This window comes from Marmota monax, unplaced genomic scaffold (genome assembly GCF_021218885.2).
Source record: "Marmota monax isolate L192 unplaced genomic scaffold, Marmota_monax_Labrador192_F-V1.1 WCK01_AAM20220418_F8-fsc00015, whole genome shotgun sequence".
In the NCBI taxonomy this organism is placed as follows: Eukaryota; Metazoa; Chordata; class Mammalia; order Rodentia; family Sciuridae; genus Marmota; species Marmota monax.
This window is the reverse complement of record NW_026692194.1, coordinates 12,745,765-12,764,532: the sequence shown is the minus strand read 5'-3', so window position 1 is coordinate 12,764,532 and position 18,768 is coordinate 12,745,765. Positions and strand designations below refer to the sequence as shown.

Genomic DNA, 18,768 nt, shown 5'->3' with positions numbered 1-18,768 from the left:
TCTTTCATCCTTGAAAAGGGGTTCAAAGGCCCCTAACACTTGCTCTTACATCTGGGTGAAATCTTGTTCTCTTACTGCCTCTTATTTCCCTCACCCTCCAGGCACTCCTTGGAATTGCATCTCTAATGACATTAGGTTGACAGGAGACAGCCATCGCCTTGTCTTGTTTAGTAATCTTTGCTGCGTGCTGTGGGTACACATCCACGAGATAGGAAATATACCTTTGTGGGGAACAGTATTTGCTTCCAAATTGAACTGGCAGAATCTTTTATTTCTGTTGCTTGCTTGCTCCATGACTTGGCAAGAAATATAAACTTTCTATGCTGTAATCTCCTCATTTATTCAACAACTATTGATATTTCAACAACTATGGATGCCTGGTGCAGTCCATGGAGTTAATGATAGTACCTCCCGCTAAGTCACCACCAGCATTCATGAGCTCGGGGCTCAGTATTGGTGGTGAGGATCCTTACTGCCCACTTTCAGGACTCTCTTGTTGATTCAGAATCAACAAGCTTTTTAGGCTGGCACAGTGTTGCACACCTTTAATTTCAGTGAATTAGGAAGGCTAAGACAGGAGGATTGCAAGTTCAAGCCTAGCCTCAGCAAATTAGCAAGACCTGAAGCAACTTAGTGAGACCCTGTCTCAAAATATAAAGGGCTGGCAGTGTAGCTTAGTGGTAAAGCACCCTTGGGTTAAATCCCTAGTACAAAAAAAAAAAAAAATCAGCTTTCCAAGGTTGCATTGTCTCTGGCCTGTAGTTCATCAGGCCTCAGTCTTTCTGCCCTGCTTCAGTAGATCTGCCAGCTGCAGCTGAGGATCCATCGCTTGAGCATTGTCTGGTGATGCAGCCTGGCGCTCTACATTGCCACCCGTCTGGCTAAAGTCCTAGAACACTGTAACTGGGCTTGGCAGGCAGTGTTCTCAACCCTGGTGACCTAAAAATAACTATGCCTTGCCCAACTCCAGACCAGTTGAGAGGAATCTCCGAGTGGTGTCCTGACATCTGTATTTTTTAAACCCTCCATGTAGATTCTGATACACAGTAAGTGTTGGGAATAACTGCTGTCAGATCTTCACCATATTTTCAGGCCGTGGAGCAGCAGACTTAAGAACATCATTAAGAATCAAACTCTGCCCTGCTGCCAGTTTTCTCCTTAGGCCAAATAATTGAGAGGCCATTTTATTCACGTAATTGTTCTCTGTTGGACAGCTCATTTGCTTCTGAGAATTTGTAATGCTATCCCATCAAAATTATAAAACAACAACACAAAAGAGTTGTAACACAAGAACTATCTGAGACTTGGGGGAATGTATGTGTGGTAACATCTTCATAGCTCTTGGCTGACTCTATGGGACTGGAATCTAAATACACACACACACACACACACAGTGAGTTGTGCTACATTGAAACATAAACGACCCTGACAAGGCACAAAGACCTGATGGTTAAAATAATAATTTATATCGATGGATTCCCTCAGTGCCAGACATATGTAGAGTGTTACTGCATCGAATCCTCATGATGCTGTGAAGTGGGAGTGCTAATGTTATCTTCACTTTACAGATGGAGAAACTGAAGATTTGGAAAATTAAATAACTTGGTATGTGTCCCTAGGACAGGCTGGGGCTGGGATTCAAACCCAGTCTATTTAAACAACTAGTGAAAAATAAGCACTGTCCTTTAGTAATGAGGTCTGTGTTATTTTTTCCTGGACCAGATCTCCCTGAGCCCAGGTTTTAGGATGGTAGCAGAGAGTATTAGAAGGATGCTGTTTTCTACTTTCTCGTCTGAATGTAAAAACCAGAGCAATGTGCTGGTAAGAATTTGATCTTGGGCTAAGGATGTAGCTTCATGGTATATAACACTTGCCTAGCCTGTGTGGGGCCTTGGGGACCATCCCCAGCATAATGGTGGAAAGGGATGGGGGAGGAAGTTTTGGTCCTAGCCTTAGAGGATTTTCAGGTTTAAATGGGTGGTTTGCTCCCTGCTGCCATCTGCTGACCATGTGTACCAAGCTCAGCCCAGAGCTCCACATTTCTCACAGCAAGTTGTGGAGAGGGGCCATAGGATCCAAAATGTGGATGCCTCTCCCTACTGTCAGAAATATCTACAATGTGCATTTTTAAGAAGAAAAGAGTGTTACTGAGGCTTCATGTAATGACATGGTTTTTTTCTGCCTCTCTTCATTATTGGCATGCTTCTCATCATTTTCCAAATCATACCCTGGGTTTCCCTGACTCCCAGAATAGAAGATAAAGAAGCAGAGAAAGGCTTGATTATTACCCAGAGCAATGATGGCCTTGGCAGTCTGGCTAGGGCACCACAGTCATCTTCCTCTTCTCTGTGTTTGTAATAGGGAAGTTAGACCAAGCCTGGACACACAGGGGGAAGGGAAAGACTGTCAGAACCTCATCAGGGATCTGTCACTCTGCAGAATGGCTCCAGGATGTGTCCAGAAGAGACTGTGCTTCTCTCCATACCTTTTGCAGGCAGAGGAGCAATTAGGTTTAGAATATTGAAACCAGAGTGTTGCTAGGAAGCTTGAAATACAATTCTCTCCTCACCGATGTGCTTCAAGAAGTAATTCCTATTTAAAATTATTATCTTAAGAATGAGAGTGACCCTGCGTCTCCTCAGTTGCCTGGTAGTAGACTCCAGGGGTCAGCTTGTCTGATGTCACAAAAGATAAATTTTAATATGGCATTATGTAAAAATGTGGATGTGTAACCGATGTGATTCTGCAATCTGTATTTGGGGTAAAAATGGGAGTTCATAACCCACTTGAATCTAATGTATGAAATATGATATGTCAAGAGCTTTGTAATGTTTTGAACAACCAATAAAAAAAGAAAAAAAAGATAAATTTTCTGTTTAAAGAACAGAAATGTGTGGAGAAGCTCAATTGGTCTCAGACATACTCACAGCTCACTAAGTTTGTTGAAAATGACAAAAATGTAGCACTCCTCCTCCTCTCCTCCTGCTCCCCTGTCCCCTCTCTTTTTCTGTCTTTCCCTCTCCACTGCCCCCATATTCAGCCTGAGACATCCCTGGTGGTGTAACCTCATTGCCGTTTTTAAGCCCTCTTACATTACTTCACCAGAAGCCCCTTGTCTCCTAGTACCACACAGATCTCAAGACACTGACTAAAGGGTGGGAGCCTCAGACCCCTGCCTCTTGATCTCCTGTTTCCCAGTCCTCTCCTTGCCGGGCCCCTGGAGCTCCTCTGAGAATGTAGTCTGAAGAGGGTGTGTGCCATGTAACTTAAGTCTGGGCTGAGTTGGAATGTTCATCTTTGTTTCTGAGCTTCTTTTGGTACCAGGGATTGAACCCAGGGGTGCTTAACTACTGAGTCACATCCCCAGCCCTTTTGATATTTTATTTAGAGACAAGGTCTCCTTAAGTTGCTTAGAGGGCCTTGCTAAGTTGCTGAGGCTGGCTTTGAACTGGCCATCCTCCTGCCTCAGCCTCTGGAGCAACTGGGATTATGGGGATGTGCCACCACACCCAGCCTAGCAAGACTATTTTTTTAAATGTTAATAGTTGCCAATTCCAGGAGATAATTTGTGGATTTCTTTGTACTTTTCTGAATCTGTTCCCACAAATAAGGCTAAAAAAATAGTGGGGTAGTAGAGAGAATAATGTTCGTACATTGGACCAAATAGAACCTCAGGTCCTTGGGAGAAGTTTGTTTTCAAGCCATTTAGCTTGACTAGACATGGTTTTAGAGACCAGGGGGAGAAATGGTGTGTTTGTGCCTACCGTGAAGACGTGGATTTCAGGCCTGCTTGGAATAAGTCAGTGGCTTTGAAACAATGGGATTTTAAAAGGACTTGTGGCTTGAAAATTCAATATCAGTTAAAATATATAGCACATCATCGAGCCTCGCTTGTTCAATATTGAACTCCAGTGTCACTTATATAGTCATTTTTTTAAATGAATATATCCTTCTTCCTTTGTTCTCACTGAGAACAGGAATAGTATCTTTTATTCCTTGGTTATACTAAGGACTTGAGAAATATTTGTGATTTTTATATTTGCTCATTCATTCATTAATTCTCATTAAGCATCTACTACCTGCCAGCTATTTTGCTAGGTACTGAGGACACAACAGTAAATAAAACTGAGCTCTCTCGTCTTCACAGAGGAGGAATCAATGAGTGAGTGACTGATGTTAGAATATCATTAACTCTTTACTTCCTGAAAACTCTGAAGAGCAAGTGCTGCACCTCTCTGTAATAAAATTATGGGTAATGCAAAGCCAACTAAGGAGGTGGCAAATCCAGCCCCCTTCCTGTCGGCCCCCTGCAAGAGCTCACAAAACACAAGGGAGGAAGCAAGAACATGGGAAGAGATAAGGATAATTGGGCCAAAACTATTCTGCAGGCCAGTGGCCCCTGCACCACAGAGCTGTGTGCCATTGGCCCGTCTGGGTGCTTCCCCACGCATCTTCTTCCCATCCTTGCAGTCCATCCTGATGCTTGCGGTGGAGGATTTTAGGTGGCCGTGAGCCAGCTGTTGCCAAGGTATCCCCACACACAGCAGGAATAAAACATCTGCCTGTGTGCTTTTTTCCTTCCACTTCAGGACATGAAATGACAAATTCAAAGTGAGGAATAAGGAGCAATATCTCATACAAATAGCCTTGAGTCCCAAAGAAAAGCAGATAAAAACCTCACCAAAAGTCATATACCCACTGCCCACACAGGCACAGGCTCCCTGACTCTCCACACCCTGAGCAGAGCGTAGGATGGATGAACCTACATCGATGCAATATCACCACCCAAAGTCCATAGTTAGGCTTTACCCTTGGTGTTGTATATTCTGTGGGTTTTGACAGATGCATGATGACATGTGTCCTATGGAATAGTTCCACTGCCCTAAAATTCCTGTGCTCTATTCCTCTCTCCTGAAGTTTCCATCTTGTCACAGTGTCATTAGAATTCTGTATTTGAAATATTTTTGATAGAACTGGCCTTTCAACCCACTAGAACTACTTTCTTGGTCAATATTTCTTTTAAAAAATTGTAAACTTAATTCTTTATAGAGCTTCCTTTTGTTTTCAAAGGATCTCAAATTTGGATGATAAGTTACAGACTCTCCATAATTACAGTCTATACCTTAAAGAGAGAAAAACTGATCTCCAGAGAAGAGAGGACTTCCTGGAGTTCCTGGCCAACCAGATAAAGAACAAGAGTGAAACCTGGGTCCTGAGCTTCTGGAACACTATTCCAAAGACATGATCTGGACAGGCAACTCAGATCGCAAAGCTTATTGCAGCCTTGCTGAATTTTAAAAGCGTTAAGAAAATGGAATTGCTTGTGTAATTTCTAACTCAGATGTAAGAATCTTCATTACAGAAGTCAATGAATAATGAACCCGGTCAGGAATGGAATAGACCGCAAGAGGTCAGAGATGAAAACCTAAGCTGGGAAGCGAGAATCTGCCTAGAGAGTAAGAAATACTACGGAGGTAGAAGTTTGGCCTTAAAAAAGAGTACTGTGTTTTTAGAAGAGATTCCATAAATTCAGACAAGGAGGAATAGCATCTTCACTGACAAGTGTTCTGTGGTATTTTGAGACTGAGATTAGTTTAATTTGCATATTCCTGGGACATAATACATCTGTTTCTCCAGGAGAATGAGTCTAGGTTTCTATCAAATACACATTCAACCTGCCTAATATGATAATTAACGATTTTCTAGTTTTGCCCACATGTAATTTCAGCACAATGTTATCCTGAAGATTGAAGTGATTACTTTTTCATAGCAATTCAATAGGGGTTCATAAAAACGGATTTCTTCTTTTATATTCATTTTCAGATGTAGTATTTCAAATATATACCGCTGTAAAGACACACAGGTTTCTTAAATCAGACAAGAATGGCCACGGTAGGAGACAAGGTTGCGCGGGGTGGTGAAGATGTCAAAGTACATTGTATTATACTTGCAAAAGAGACACGATAGTGTGTGGGATTGATTCTGCACCCCCAGGAGCTTTTAGGATGTATCGTCCAGATGCCAGCTTGGTGAAAGGATGTTTACTCTGGGTGTTTTCCTTCCATTTGTGAACCATGTGAGAAATGCTTGTATTTATTTTTGTTAGGCCTCTCTATCCGGAGCGTGTGCTGGAGAGCAGACCGCCTTCTAGCTGGGACCCAAGACAGTGAGATATTTGAAGTGATAGTGCGAGAGCGAGACAAGCCAATGCTGATCCTGCAGGGCCACTGCGAGGGGGAGCTCTGGGCCCTGGCCCTGCACCCCAAGAAGCCTCTGGCTGTGACAGGCAGCGACGACCGCTCTGTCAGGTGAGGTTGCAGCTGCCAGCACCTGGGAGTTATCCCAGGGACCCCCCCAGGGATTCCTGCAGTACAGAACCCTACATTTCCCAAATGGAACGTTAGGAGGTTTAGCTAGACTCTAGCTGGTTTCATGACTTTTCATTATCTTTCTGTGGCTCCACCTTATTGGGATTGTTCTTAGAAGTGAAAATACAGGAATGCTGTTTAGGCTGGCTTGCCATTCTCTCGGGTTCAAGATGTGAGCCAGGCGTGCTTCTATGTGATGAGACCACATTTCCCCCTCTATACTTGGTCCTCTACACGGTCAATTTGCAGTTTAGAAACTCTCATTCCTCCATTCCTCACCATCAGAACTTCAGTTCTGATTTTTAAAGTTGTCTTCATCACATGAGTCAATTATTATTTCTTTGTAATTTTTTTTCTTGGTACTAGGGATTGACCCTAAGGGTGATTAACCACTGTGCCACATCCCCAGTCCTTTATATATATATATATTATTTAAAGGCAGGGTCTCACTAAGTTGCTGAGGCTGGCTCTGAACTCAAAATCCTCCTGCCTCAGCCTCCCCAGCCTCTGGGATTACAGACATGTACCACCAAGCCCAGCTTTCTTTGTAAATTTGAGATGAAATTTTGAACATTGTTTTCAAACCCACAGTGAAGGCTAATTTCCAAAAAGGTGCACAGTGTTATTAGTGCCTTCAAAGTTCTTGCTGTGATTCATCTATTCTTTGAGAGCTCAATGTTTGGGAAAAATTAGTATGCCATCAGGATCCTGATGATTATTGAAGGAATGACTATATGACTTAAACATTTGAGACTAAGATTATTGCACTGATTTCAATATTTAGGTACTTATTATAAGCTTTAAATGTGCTTAATAATAGACTACAGAGAGGAAGAGAATGATTGATTGATTGTTTTTGTGGATTTTAACAGCTGAAACAGAACACTGTCAACTAGAGTAAAGGTCACTGCTTTTTCCCACTTATTCTGTATGTTTATGATTCTAATCAAGATACAGTCTGCTCATTTCTGTTTTTTAGTGTCTGCCAAGCATGAAAGCCACATTCATCTCAGGAAGGTAGAGACAGCTACTCATGTAATGAGTGCTTATTTGACTTATGCTACTGGTGGCTCCCTTCTTTTTATTCCTTTACTCTGAGTTTTTGCCAAGTAGCCAAAACAATGCCATAAACTCATTCAAATACCTGTGTAACTTGATCGCTCCCATTCAGAAAGGAAGGACTTCAGAAGGTCCTGGGCTTTCATATTTTAAGAATCATATTGAGTCTTAGAACTTTGAGCTCCTTGAGGAGCCCTGGCTGCAGAATCTGTTTTATTCCCCCTTAATCATTAATTTGGCTAAAACTTTAAATGCTGTGTTATCTTGAGTTTGAAATTTAGGAAAGGAAAAAGTCATAATTTCTTGAAGGGTTATCTTGGCAGCTTTCTAGGGCTTCCTATACCATTTACTGAAAAGGGATGGGTTCTTCAGCCCACTAAAGCAAAGCTTACATTGCTTAAAATAGTACAAGACTAAAAACAGCCCGGGATGATGAATAATGGATGAGGTATTGAGAGACTATCATAAGCTTTAGGCCAAACAGTAGAGGCTGCCTAAGGGACCATGAACTGTTCATTATGCAACCCCACATTGTAGGGGGTGTGCCTGCCTCTCCTGATGGCAGATGATACTTGGGAAAGCACCACCTGTTACTCACTCTTGCCCTTCTGTTGCAGGATGATAGGGTTTCCATCCCCCTAGCAGATATTGTTGTTTGGTTGTTAAGAGAAGATTCTTGAAGTCCTGACAGGTTGAATGCCATAATTGTAACATGGAAACCTTTATTTGAATTTCATAAATACTTTGCTGTGGTTCACTTAGTTTGAGATGCCTGAATTAGTTGTTCTGGAGATGGGAATACGTGTAGTTGGCTCTGCTGAGAGATCAAGTAATTGCACTTACCGTTTCTCTAGCAGTGGCTGTGCTCACTGGCCATGAGCACCATGAAGTGTCCCCCCACAAATAGTGGATCCTTTAGTAGTGGGGCATCCAAGGACCTTGAGTGATAGCTATGACTATATACAACCAACTTTGGAGCCATCCTGGATAAGGGGAACCCTTCATTCTTAGATTCACTTTCTTTCCAGGGAGGCCAACAAATGTGTTTCAGTCTGTATGTGCTCAAATATCAGTTACTAGAGCAGTACTCACATATACTTTTTTTTCTAAGTGGTACTTAGGGATTTGAACCCAAGGTCTCACACATGCTAGGCAAGTGCTCTGCCACTGAGCTACATCCCCAGCCCACATATTTTTAAATTAACAATAAAAGCATTAGTAGTTCTTTACCTATAATGTGATTAACAGCCACTAGTATAAGCAAATTAATTTTTTTATTTCCAATGAGATGAGAAGATCTTATGTGAAGTGACCTTTATATTTTCCCTATTCATTTAATCCCCAAATATTTGTAAATGCTACTTTGTACATGTTGCTGGTCTTTTTCAAATGATGAAAGTGACCCAAAAATGGACAAAATATCCTTACAGATTCCCTGACAGGCCTCGACAAAGATACTAGTGGGAAGTTCCTGTGTCCTTTCTTGCTATCCTCAGTGGCTGGTGGTATGGGGGAAGCCCTTCCTACCTGGGGCTGACGGGTGACTCTGAGAGGTTGGTCTGGCTTTACTCTTACTTGCTCTTGGCGTAGGCTGTGGAGCCTGGCTGACCATGCCTTGATCGCTCGCTGTAACATGGAGGAAGCAGTCCGCAGTGTCGCCTTCAGCCCCGACGGGTCCCAGCTGGCCCTGGGCATGAAGGACGGCTCTTTCATCGTTCTTCGAGTCAGGTATGTGCCGATTCTGAAAATGGTTTTTAGAGATGCTCTTTTGTTAGAAGCCAAGATTCTCCTGGTCATAACATATGCCAGGACTTTAGGAAGCATATTTACCCTTTCAAATAGGAGTACCATTGTGCCTCAATTCCCTACCTATAATTCTGAAGTCCGAAACACTCTGAAAATCCAAATTTCTTGTTAATTTAGAGCCTGATCCAACGAACTGACGTGAGGCTATTTACAGTCTCTAGGAATAATAACATGTCATGTTATCTGCTAAAAAAAAAAAAAAATGTGTTTAACTCAGGTGCTGTCCCAGACCAGCATATTAACCTTTCTAAAATCCAATGAAGAACAATTTTCCAAGCACATCTGATCCCAATGGCCTTCAGATAAGAGATCATGGGCTTTGTAGTTAAGCCAACAAAAGAGGAAGGAAGAACAAAGCAGCATCCAACGGCACTAGATATTTTTATAGGTGGACTTGAATGAAAGATTACTTCCATCCAAAATTGACACTAAAATGAAATATTTCCTACTTGCTAACATCCTCCATTATTTTTACTGGACAAAATTATGACCCATCCTTGTAAGTCCTCTGAATACATTGTTTGCTTGGCTCACACATTTTGTGCTTACAGAAAAGAAATGCATCTGTAAATTACTGCATGTTCTGCAAAGAGAGAAGGCGATATGGCCTTGAAGAATGCTCTTGGACAGTTGATCACACTGTATTCTCATTGCCAGCCACACATAACTCATTACCAAACTGGTGGGCAGCATTTTATTCCTCTGCTTAGTGATAAGATGGATAATTACTAGATCTCCTTTATGATAAATTTCCCAAGTCCAAGCCAGAAAGCCTACACAATCTATTTTATGACATTAGAGTAAACTAGAGTGCCACTAATAAATGATAGCAGGGATTATTATGGAGAAGCAAATATTTGTTATTTGTGCATTCAGTTTGTTTTGGAGTTGATGAAGCCATCTTTACTGGCTCAGGAGACCTGTCAGTCAAAATCCTGTCTCATAGTTGGAGGAAAAAAAATTCAGTGAGCTTTCCAACGTGGACAGAAATGCTTCAAAGAATCTTGTCAGCAAGCATCCAAAAGAGCCCAGTGATTCAGTGTATTCATTATTGACCTTTCATAGTGAATATTAAATGATATAATAATTTAACACTTACATAGATAATTTCTTCTGCTTTTTGGACTGACTTTTTACAGCAATAAGCCTTAAGTTTAACAGTCAGGAGCTTGTCATTCTTCGAGTATAAAAACAATGTTTTATTTTCATGCCAGCCTTGATACATTTTGCCTTTCTCCACGACATATTTAAAAAAATAATTTTTAAAATTCCAATGTTTTAAATAAAAGTTTTAGGGAAAAATAATATATAACTAAATAGAAAAGAAAAATGCTTTGTATTAAATTTTTCTGTATTTACTTTAAAAACCCAAAGTTTCAAGTATTTATTTTCATAAACGTGTCATAGATTTGAAATAATGTTTCATGTCTTTCCTCAGAAGTTAATTTTTTCATTCTCTTTTCTTTTCCTTTTGAAACCTTTTTTCCTCCTTTGAGATGTGTATTTTAAAATATCAATTGGGTTTTCTAATTCTCAATTTTCTGCTTATCACTTGGCATTTTGACTCTTACAGAGATATGACAGAAGTGGTTCACATCAAGGATCGGAAAGAAGTCATTCATGAAATGAAATTTTCTCCTGATGGTTCTTACCTCGCAGTGGGATCCAATGATGGCCCAGTGGACATCTACGCGGTTGCCCAGCGGTACAAGAAAATAGGAGAATGCAACAAGTCCCTTAGCTTCATTACACACATTGACTGGTCCTTGGATAGTAAATACTTGCAAACTAATGATGGTGCGGGAGATCGATTGTTCTACAAAATGCCATGTGAGTCATACGTAGTCACTGGGTGTTTGTGAAAAGCAAACTTTCAACTACATGAAGAAAATGTAAGAGAATATCCTTATGATCTCAAGGCAGGGAATGTTCTCCTAAATAAGATCCCCAAATCATAAATCCTCAAAGAAAAAGTTAATGAATTAAAACACATTAAAATAAAAAAAAAACATGAACTACACAACTAAAGAGACCCTGAGTTAAAATTTAAAAACAAGGAATAAATGAGGCATAAATCCTTGCAGTTGTTGTAATGGACAAGGAATATTTGTCTAGAATATGTAAAGAATGCCATAAGTTAAGTGTAAGGGCCAGACATGGTAGCCCACACTTATAAAACCAGTGACTCTAGAGGCTGAGGTAGAAGGATCTCAAGTTCAAGGCCAGCCCTGGCAACTTAGCAAGACCCTATCTCAAAGGGGTGGGGATGTGGCTCAGTGGTAAAGCACCTCTGAGTTCACTCCCCAGTACCTACTGCCATTCCCCTCCTACCCCCGCATAAAAGCTAAGGGAAAATACTAGAAAAAAATGTACAACTCTTAAATGACCAATGAACATCTGATAAGGAATCGGAGATGTGATAATTTTGACAATGAGAAACCGTTTTACACTATGTAGACTTGCAGAAAAAAAAGTCAATATTAAATGATGAGAAGAGGGGGAATGGAAACTACACACACTACTATTGGGAACATGCACAAAGCCACATGCATAGAATGTTTATTGTAACAGTATGCATGAGAGCCAGAAATGAGCAGTTCCCAAGTGACAATCAGCATGAGGAGGGTTTAATTAAATATGGGACAGTCACATAATGGAATGTGAGAAAGAACTTGAACTGGAGCAATTTGTGTCAATGAGGATAGATCTCAAAAATAAACTGCCGAGCAAGTAAAAGTGGCAGAATGATATGTACAGTGTATGATCACTTATACAAATAGGACAAATTTGATATATTATTTTTGGCTGCATACATATTAGTAATATGTTTTAGAAATGGGTGGGAATAATAAACACCTAATTCAGGGTGCGGGTTACTTTAAAAAAAACAGTGAAATAAGATTGGGGGGAGTACCCTGGATTTTAACTACCTGTAATGTTTTCTTTAAAATTCTTTGCTAAAGACAAGATATTAGGATTTGTTAAAATGGGTACTGCACACACTTGTTCATTATATACTTTTTTATATACTTGAAATACTTTTGAATTTTTTACTTTCAGGTTGTGGAGACAACCTGAAATAATTGTACGGCCAACGTCCCCGTATTTCAAGGTTCATGACCCATTTAGTTCTGTATCCGAGTCTTTTGATTTATCGGCTGTTCCCTCTTCCTTCTTTGTTCCTGCTCTTTGTCCATTTCATTTTTTCATTAATGCATCTCTAAAAGGTTGAATAAATGGCAGTAATGCAAAATAGTCATAATGTCTCTATTAGTGCATTGCACACAGTTCAGCAGAATCAGAAATGAATAAAAATGAGCTGGAGGTGTAATCTATGGGTTTCAGTTGCCAGACAGTAGCACCCCATCACACCCTTGATACCAAGAGTAGTTGGCTCTAGCAGAAGGACCTATTAAAACAGGCTGGCCCTGGGAAATTAGAAACTGTCTCTGGAGCCAGCCTAGAACTCATGCATAGGACCTCAAGATTAGAATGACTTCTCAAAGATTTGAGGATTATTGTGTCAATTACTTTGATTGCTTTAGTCCCAAATAAGTGTTCTGTATAATTAGGACCCTTTATTATATGAGTATTTGGTGAAATATGCTCATTGGGATTATAAAAAGTCACAATTTTTTATTTGTGACCACGTGTAAGAGATTTGTCTGACATAATGCTAATTTAGTAACAGTTTGTAATACTGAGTGTCTTAAAAGTGAATTACTGCATTATAATCTTTGATGATTTTTAATGTAAGAGGAAAAAAAATAATAGTACTCTTGACCTCAGATAATTACATTTTGTCTTAAATCTTTTATTAAAAATTATTTACCATAAAATAATGTGTAACATAACAGAGTTTCTGTCTTAGCAAATTCATCAATGTACCATTATTAGGTATGTATTTCTTTGTGTCTGCACTCTTTGCTTGATATTATTTTATATAGATATATTTTTCCATAGTGTGGAAACATGGAACACATTTGTCATTTGCAATAACAAAATAATATCCTTCTCGGTGATGATATCATTATTTACTTTATCATTCTATTATTGGCTGTTTGGGCTATTTCTGGTTTCTTTGCTCATCCAATAGTGCAGTTCCAAATACTTCTTGTATATGTGTGATTTTTCTCTTCAGAGTTACTTCCTGGGAGAGTTTTCTCCAAAGAAAGAACACTGGGCCAAGGATTGTGTTCCAAATAACTACAAACTCTGATTCTATTGTCATTTTTTTAATATTCAATGATCAAAGTTTAATTTTGTTAAAATCATAATATTCCACAGCGTATTTACAGATTCAGCATAATTAGGTCAAAATCCCACTGTTATTTTATAGAAGTTGGTCAACTGACACCAATAATCATAAAGTGCAAAAGAAATCAAATAATCAAATATTGAAGTAAAAAAACAAAACTGGCTTTTGCTAAAAATATTTGTTGCAAGGAAAAGATGTGTGTAGAATATTGAACTTAGGGTAATTATTTTTAAGTTACTGATTAGTGTTTTAGTCAGCTTTTTCACTGCTGTGATTAAAAGACCTGATAAGAACAATTTTGGAAAAGGAAAAGTTTATTTGGGGATTCACAGTTTCAGAGGTCTCAATCCATAGATAGCTCCATTCCTTGGGGGTCAGGGTGAAGTAGTCATCATGGCAGAGGGAAGCGGCTCACATGATGACTGGACAGCAGAGACTCCACTTGCCAGATACAAAATATTAACCCCAAAGGAACACCCCCAATGACCCACCTCCTCCAGCTACACCCTACCTGCCTTCAGTTACCATTCAGTCAATCCTATCAGGATTAATACACTGATTGGGTTAAGTCAATCATTTCTTTTCTAAACTTTCTTGCATTTTCTCACACATGAGCTTTTGGGAGACACATCACATCTAAACCATAACAAGTAGCATTCCCTGTACCTGAAGATTCTAATGTCTTTTTAAATGAATTTTTACATAATAAGGTTACAGTCAAGAATTTTGGGTTGCCAATTTGACCATGCACAATTGATATACTAGGGCATCTGTTCTCACAGATATTTTATTTGAAAATATTATAGAGGATATCAAGAAGTATGCTTCATTTTATTGATTGTGAATTTTAAGATGGTGTGTGACTAAGTATTTCTCAAACATTGCTTTATTGTTTTCCCCCATGTGCTTTCTGTGGACTTCATGTTAGCTGCTGCTGCTGGAAATGGATTGTTCCCTAAGTTTGGGGACATACCCAGAATGAGTCTCAAGACTGTTTCCCCTGACCAACTATACTTATTTCAATTTTAGATTTAAGTAATAAGTCTAGTATTTTAAAAAACTAATTTATAGAAGCATTTTTTAAAAATCATTTGTAAGCATCCCTAAAGTATGAAAAATTGAAATTTAGGATAAACCTGGCAAAATGTTGACTCAGTGCGGTAACACATAATTTACTGATTTCATCAACAATACAAAGCATAATATCACCTATACCTAAGTAAATACAGATAAGTAAATATTAGTAGTTTGAGACATTACATCTAGTATAACAATCATTTTCTATTTTCCTTATAGGGAAGTTTTGAGCATGTGCTTTCTTTAAGCCCTGCTACCTGCCTCCAAATCATAAATTTGGTCTTTAGAACCAGTAGTTTCCTTGATTTTATTAGAAAAATTTTTTAAAGAGCTATAGAGTTTAATAAGAAAAATGAACCAAGTAAATTAGAGTATGTTTTTTATGTAAATGTAGCATTTATTATTTTCAGCTGGGAAGCCTTTAACAAGTAAAGAAGAAATCAAAGGGATTCCCTGGGCGTCCTGGACATGTGTGAAAGGGCCTGAAGTGAGTGGAATTTGGCCCAAATACACTGAGGTTACTGACATCAACTCCGTGGATGCAAATTATAACAGCTCAGTGCTGGTGTCTGGAGATGATTTCGGACTGGTCAAGTTGTTTAAATTTCCTTGTCTCAAGAAAGGTAAGGCTAAGAGGGATGTTTCATTGGATAAAGATTTACTCTGGACTGGAAATGCACTACGATTAAGGCTTATGTTCTTGGTGTCTATTCAGCCGACTCATTTTCTCTCAGATGTGTGTTGTTACTCTGTAGCAGTTTTTCCATACAGCTGAGAGGGTGAGTTGTCAAGGTCACCTTTGTTTCTTTGTTTGCCATCATAAGACACATGCTTTTGCAAATTTAAGCTGGAATTCATTGATTTAATACCATTTTGTGCTTCATAAGCCTGGTGTTTCACAGTTCAGACAATCTTATTTTTATTTATACTTATGTAAATATTCATAACTTAAATTCCATATATTTCCATTAAAATATTATACAGTTTTTTTTAATGCTTCTCAGCACTTGTGCATATATAGGGAAAGGCAAACCAAATCTTTTAAACATAATTAAAATCTGAAAGTAATTATTCTGGTGACAATGTATTTTATCTCTTGTCCCAGCACTAATTTTGCAAACCAGATTTGCAAAACTATGATGAATTTCTGAGAGAGAAGTTGAGTTCAAAACAACCTTCCCTGTCATGTTATGTTGTTGAAATTGTGTCACTTCAATTAGGTGGCCCCTGTAGACTTCAAGTGACTGAATTAACCATATAATGACCCTTTCCTCCTCTTTTGCGAGTTTAGACAAAGACCTCACACAAGCTCTTCTGAGACTCCTCTGCTGTTTCCTGAAACTATGATCTTACAGCAGTAATCAGCAGGGAGCATGCTGCTGCCTGAAAACTCTTTCACTTGAACGATTTTTAAATTAAGCAAGGAAGGAATTGAAAAATATAATCAGAAAGTCATAGCTGACAGTTTTGAAGCAGTGACAATTATGGTACAAAATGGAGCATAAAACACCTAGCAAACCCACCGTCCCTTACAATTGACAAAATAGCCATCAGTTTAAAATATTTGAGGCACAAAATTACCTCAACGTGCCCAATTCAAACTTTCCATCTCTCCCCCTAATGGCCCATGTGAGTAATGGGGCGTATCTGGTTAGATTGAGTAATGTACTTGCAGAGGGAAAGTTAGGCAAGTTAGAAGGTGCCTGGGAATTCAGGATCCAGAAGAAACATCATTGAGGTCAGAAGCATTGCTACTGGTCTCCAGGGTCAGAACTGGGGAGTGACATGAATGCAATGAGAGTTGGCATCTCCTGTGCTTCCCCTTGTAAGGTGGACTGGAGTCTGGAAAATAGCCATAGAGTAGTAGACTTTTATTGGAGCTGAGAGAGGGTGAGTAATCCTGTCAAAATGAGGCACTCTTTGGTGAAAAGTTACCCTGTGGGTGAGGCACACAGGGCCTCCAAGTGAAGAGAGATGGACAGTGGGGTGACAGTGTGGGGAGAGTAGCAAGACCCACTTCAGCATCGAAGTACTCATGCCCTCTTAGCAAATTAACTTGTTTTACTTTTCATGACACATGGTATCTGAGGCTCATTACAAGATTTATAAACTATCAAGTTATTGTGTCTTTTTCTTTGTGCCAAAACTGGTGGTGGGGAAGCTAATAAAATAGTGTTGGAGTTGTTGATAGGAATAGTAGTTGGTAGAACTCATCCCTCTAACCAAGGGTACCAGAGACACACATTTCCCCTGAGTTTTTTATTTGTTATTTTTTGGTGGGGTCTACGAGGGGTTGAACTAAGAGACACTCAACCACTGAGCCACATCCCCAGCCCTATTTTGTATTTTATTTAGAAACAGGGTCTCACTGAGTTGCTTAGCACTTCGCTGTTATCAAGGCTGGCTTTGAACCCATGATCCCCCTGCCTCAGCCTCCTGAGCTGCTGGGATTACAGGCATGTGCCACCGTGCCCTGCTCCCCCTGAGTTTTGAACCTGCAAAAAGATAAAGATGAGTAGAGGCTGATGGCTGTGAGCAAGTGTGGAAGCCTAAGTTTTGTAGTTTTCCATTGTGATGAACTATAACTCACAACCCAGTTAATTTGACACATTGGGAAATGCATATGTATTCTGTGGTCCAGCAGCTAAATGTATAAGTGTTTTGCAGTTAATGGAAATTACTGAATCGATGTTATTTTTACACAGCCAAAGCACTTCATTTTTCTTACTTTGGCAATTTTCAAATCTTAAAATAATTAACATCAATGCTGACAGTTTTCTTTGGTGCCACTTAGACTGCTTGCTCTTTGACACTGACGTGAACAACCAACTCCATTTCCCATGACAAATGAGCTAGGTAGTGTGGACTTAGGTTGCAGAAACCTGGGACCTTGGAGGAGAGAGTGTCAGCCTTCACCACACTTGGGTGGGGTTGGTTTAGAGCAGGAACAGAATGGCTTGAGCAGAATGAGGGAGAGTTGTATACTAGGAAGATGGAGAGGGCCCGTGGGCTGTGTCGTGAAGTTCCTTGTAGCCACTACTGAAAATCAGGTCTCACTCTGTGTAATTGAAAAATCACTGAGGATTTTAAGTGGAGGACAGACGGGACCAATGTAAATATTTAAAAGACCACTTTGATATTGTGTGAAATAGGTTAGGCCCCACCAAAAAGGTGATGTGGCTGAGAACAGATACAAAGAGTGTTCCAGGCAGAGGAAACAGCCTGGCACTCTTAAGGAATAGAAAAGGGGCCAGTATGCCTGTAGCAGAGTAGGCGAGGGAAGGATAGGGGAGAAGATAGAATCAGAGAGGTAACACATAAATACTAATGGCAGAATGCGTCTGCAGGTTCTACCTCCAGCTGGCCACATATTAGTTATTTATTAATTATTAATAAGTATTAAATATCTGTTATTATGTATTACCTATTATTTCATAACAGCTCCTCCCTCAAATTTAACAGCTCAAATGAAAAAATATATCACAAGTAGTGGGGGGGATGAGATCAGGGATTCATGAGCCGCTTAGATGGGTGGTTCAAGTTCAAGATGTGGGAGGTTGCATCATCTGAAAGCTAGACAGAGGATCCATTTCCTCTCACTTTCATGGCTCTTGAGTGGAGACCTCGGTTTCTTGCTACAAGAGCTGCTGGGTAGACTGCTTGAGTGTCCTTACAACATGGCGTAATCCAAGAACAACAGCACAGGAATCTGCAGTGCCTTTGATGGCCTCCTCTTGGATGTCACACAACCTCGTTTTTGACATATTCTATTTGTTTTTACTTGTATCAAAGAATTCTTGGACTATTTTCAAACCACTCTGAAAAGACAGGTTAAATGATCCTGTACAGACGTTAGTGTAGTAAAGGATAACCCCTCACTTTAGGATCTACAGAGGTATAGGAAGGATATACCTCTTTTCCCAATTATTGAATTATCATCCAGCATTTCCAGCTGACCCTAGTTGAAACAGTTTGACTTTGTTGCCAAAATTGATTTAGGCAAATGTTTGAAATAAGCAACCTTGCTTTTGAGACACAGTGCTTTCTTTGTGGCAGTATTTCTCTAATCTTTTTTTTTTGGGGAGGGTGTAGGGGAGTGTACAGGGGGGCTGAGAAAATAAGGCTTACTTGGTCAGACATGCCCTCAAGAAAGGGACCTGCAGTAGTCATTTTCACCTACATATAAAATGAAATCATGGT

The 18,768-nt window shown here is 39.7% G+C and overlaps 1 protein-coding gene across 3 annotated transcripts in view; it reads left to right on the top strand.

The window, feature by feature from the left end:
- Window positions 1-18,768, top strand: part of Eml6 (EMAP like 6) — a 267,072-nt gene that overhangs the window by 143,571 nt on the left and 104,733 nt on the right. For all 3 annotated transcript variants that reach the window (XR_006847095.2, XM_046423963.2, XM_046423967.2), the window contains exons 7-10: window positions 6,107-6,308; window positions 9,018-9,155; window positions 10,807-11,063; window positions 14,979-15,191. Coding sequence is in view for 2 of the 3 variants with exons in the window: in XM_046423963.2 (XP_046279919.1) it covers window positions 6,107-6,308; window positions 9,018-9,155; window positions 10,807-11,063; window positions 14,979-15,191 (810 nt within the window). In the remaining variant the exon portion in view is untranslated. The remainder of the gene's footprint in view (window positions 1-6,106; window positions 6,309-9,017; window positions 9,156-10,806; window positions 11,064-14,978; window positions 15,192-18,768) is intronic.